Source organism: Drosophila grimshawi, unplaced genomic scaffold (genome assembly GCF_018153295.1).
Source record: "Drosophila grimshawi isolate 15287-2541.00 unplaced genomic scaffold, ASM1815329v1 contig_44, whole genome shotgun sequence".
Lineage (NCBI taxonomy): Eukaryota > Metazoa > Arthropoda > Insecta > Diptera > Drosophilidae > Drosophila > Drosophila grimshawi.
Window position 1 is genome coordinate 2,562,202 of NW_025063240.1, and position 2,917 is coordinate 2,565,118.

A 2,917-nucleotide genomic window follows, 5' to 3' on the forward strand; every position below is an offset into this window, starting at 1 on the left:
AAGGGACTCACAATATGTACACACTAGAAGGCCACCTTTTTCCAGGCCAAAATGATGACGACCAGTTACATTCCTATTATGCCAAATGCCTAACTTTAGCCACCGCAAAAAGCAACAGCAACAGCGGTGATAAATCTGCGCAGAGCTCTCAGAACTTTTGCAATTTTTTACGAGAGATGAAACTTGAACACTTACCAAAGAGCAAATAGAAATATTAAATATTTAAAAGTACTTCGGTTTCGGCTTTTTATATTAATATTTAAAGTGTTTGCAGCCTTGGCTAAAAGTTCACGAAAATGGGACAAGTTGCAAAAAAAAGAAGAAAATTGATAATAAAAAAAAGAAAAGGGTATTTTTGTGAGAACCGTTTACGGCGGGCAGCTGTGTTGCATTTAGCCATTTATTAACTTTAATATAATGGTTTTGAATATTAAACCTAATTGATCAGATGCATATTCCCAGGAGCTTATTAAATATTGTCATTTATATAACTTGGGAGCTCGACCAAATTGCACAAAGAAAATTGGTTAACGAGCCCTTTGATTAGTCACAAATGCCGCCGTTCTGCGCTTGTATAAAAGCCAGTCCCATGCTAAGTGCCCCACATTCAAAGTGGAGCAATATGCAACTGCAGAACTTCATGCATTATACGGATGTTGGCTGCCGATTAGTCAGGATGCAGCGCTACGAGTGGAGGGGAAGAAAGGGGTCACGTGACGAAGAGACTCCGCTGCAGCGTCTATGGTTTCTCTTTAGTGCGGTGAATATGATCTATCAAATGCTGGGCATGGTCATCTATCTGTTCCTGGTCGACTCGTGGGAGGAGCAGCCGGGTGGCGTCGTGGGACAGCTATCGGAAACCTGCAGTATAATGGGCATTATGCTCTTTGGAATCTCTAATATGTGGATGCTGGTGCAACATCGCAGCGATATTGAGTCCATTCTGGCCGAACTCCAACAGCTCTACCCTAGACAGACGCGGCAATATCGCATTGATTACTACTATGAGAAGTCGACACGCCTAATGAGATATATAGCCATTTACTTCACTTTCGCTTGTAGCTATTACAATGCATTGCCTATTATAGTGTTAGTGTACGAGCTACTGATGGAGTCACAGCACTTCAGATACAAATACCAGAGCAATACCTGGTATCCCTGGCAGTTGCTGACCAATCCGGATTCACTTGTGAGCTTTATGGTAGCGTATCTGTGCCAGGTGGTATCCTCAATCATGGCTGTCGTTTTCATGACAGTTAGTCAGTTTTTGCTTTGCGTTTTCGTTACACAAATTCAGCTGCATTTTGATGCCCTTGCCAGTGGTTTTGGTGCCTTGGGTGCTGGTCAACCAGGAGCGAATGATCAGCTTAAGGCGTTGATTGCGTATCACATCCGATTGTTGAGCATTACCAGGAAAATAAATCGCGCTTTTAATTTTGTGATCCTGATCAATTTTGCAACATCTACGATTGCCATCTGCGTGATGGCCTATTCCATGGTCATGTTCAATGTGTTCATGGCCTGTAAATACTCTGTGGGGCTGGTAGCCTTTTTGATCCTTACATTCTTCATCTGCTACAATGGTGACCAATTAACTTCTGCGGTAAGTTCTACTCAATTTCAAATCGATGACAAATACAACATCAAGCATTTTATTGCAGAGCAACCAATTGCTGCCGGCTGCCTTCTACAACAATTGGTACGAGGGCGATTTGAACTATAGAAAGATGATGCTCTTCTTCATCATGCGCTCTTGTGAGACTCAAGAGCTGCGTGCCTACAAATTCATGCCCGTTTCTATGATTACCTATATGGCGGTACGTAGGCGTAGAATTTACTTTCAATATCAACATATATTTTTTTTCCACAGATCTTAAAGTTTTCCTATCAGCTGTTTATGTTTCTGCGCACAATGGCTTGAGTGGATGATGTAAAAAATATTAACAAAAGAAATTAAAAATTATAAAAATATTATTCAAAAGATACATCACTAATATCACTTAGATGGTACCTGAGATTTAATTAATTAAAATTAAACATTCTTATATAGTTAAATATTCTTGCGAACCTGTCTTTAATCAAGCTGAAAGCTTTACTGATATAATTACCTAGACCCTTATTTTCTTATTTTCCCTATCAGAATATGAGAGCTAATCCATTTGTTAGCGTATATCTAGAGCATGCTCTTCAAAGCCAATTGCCAATGAATTGTGTTATGCAAATTAAGAAATAACATGCCAAACACATTTTTATACCGTGGACCCGTTGAAAAAGGGGAAAAGGGGTTTAATGGTTTTGTGTAAACGTGCAAGTGTAACAGTCAGAAGTATCTCCGACCCCATAAAGTGCATATATTCTTAATCAGGATCAACCGCCTATACATGACCTGGAGACTTCAAGTACGGAATATAAGTTCTCGCTTAGCCCGCTCAGATAAGTTTTTTTTTTATATTTTGTCAACAGCTTCCTCCGTTTCGATTTATTCAGATTTCCGATAGCAATAAAATGCACAATTTTAAGAGGCACTGACTTCTATTTAATATATAATATGCATAGGCATATTTTTTACCAACTCGTCAAGATCGGTTAAGAAACATCCACTTTATAGTTAAAGTTGTAGCAATTCTCCACAAAACTTTTAAAGGGATACTTGGCAATAAACAAGAAAATATTTAACAGTAGGACTCAGGGTATATCGTAGTCGAGTTTACTTTAGTGCAGCATTCTTACTTGTTTATTTGGGATAAGTGTTGGTTTTCGCATCCGTCTGGTAACAGCAATATTTGCTGCTTAGCACTCATACGCATAATGGTCAGTTTTTCATCTTTATTTGTACACTCAATGGTCACATAAATTGACTTGACCTTATGCTGGGATCCAAGTCACATGCGTGTATTCGCAATCGATCAATGCTATA

At 39.0% G+C, this 2,917-nt stretch overlaps 1 protein-coding gene across 1 annotated transcript; it reads left to right on the forward strand.

The window, feature by feature from the left end:
• Nucleotides 1-622: 622 nt before the first annotated feature.
• On the forward strand, nucleotides 623-1,974 carry LOC6571818 (putative odorant receptor 69a). Its single transcript, XM_001997953.3, has 3 exons — nucleotides 623-1,603; nucleotides 1,662-1,817; nucleotides 1,871-1,974. The coding sequence occupies exons 1-3, from the start codon at nucleotides 623-625 to the stop codon at nucleotides 1,919-1,921; spliced, it is 1,188 nt and encodes a 395-aa protein (XP_001997989.3). The 3' UTR covers nucleotides 1,922-1,974.
• The last annotated feature ends 943 nt before the right edge of the window (nucleotides 1,975-2,917 follow it).

Bases quoted from the DNA above. Each gene is read 5' to 3' on its own strand.
- LOC6571818 (XM_001997953.3), top strand. From the start codon at position 623: ATGCAACTGCAGAACTTCATGCATTATACGGATGTTGGCTGCCGATTA. The intron at 1,604-1,661 runs GTAAGTTCTACT...ATTTTATTGCAG, and splicing joins GTGACCAATTAACTTCTGCG to AGCAACCAATTGCTGCCGGC. The intron at 1,818-1,870 runs GTACGTAGGCGT...TTTTTTCCACAG, and splicing joins CTATGATTACCTATATGGCG to ATCTTAAAGTTTTCCTATCA.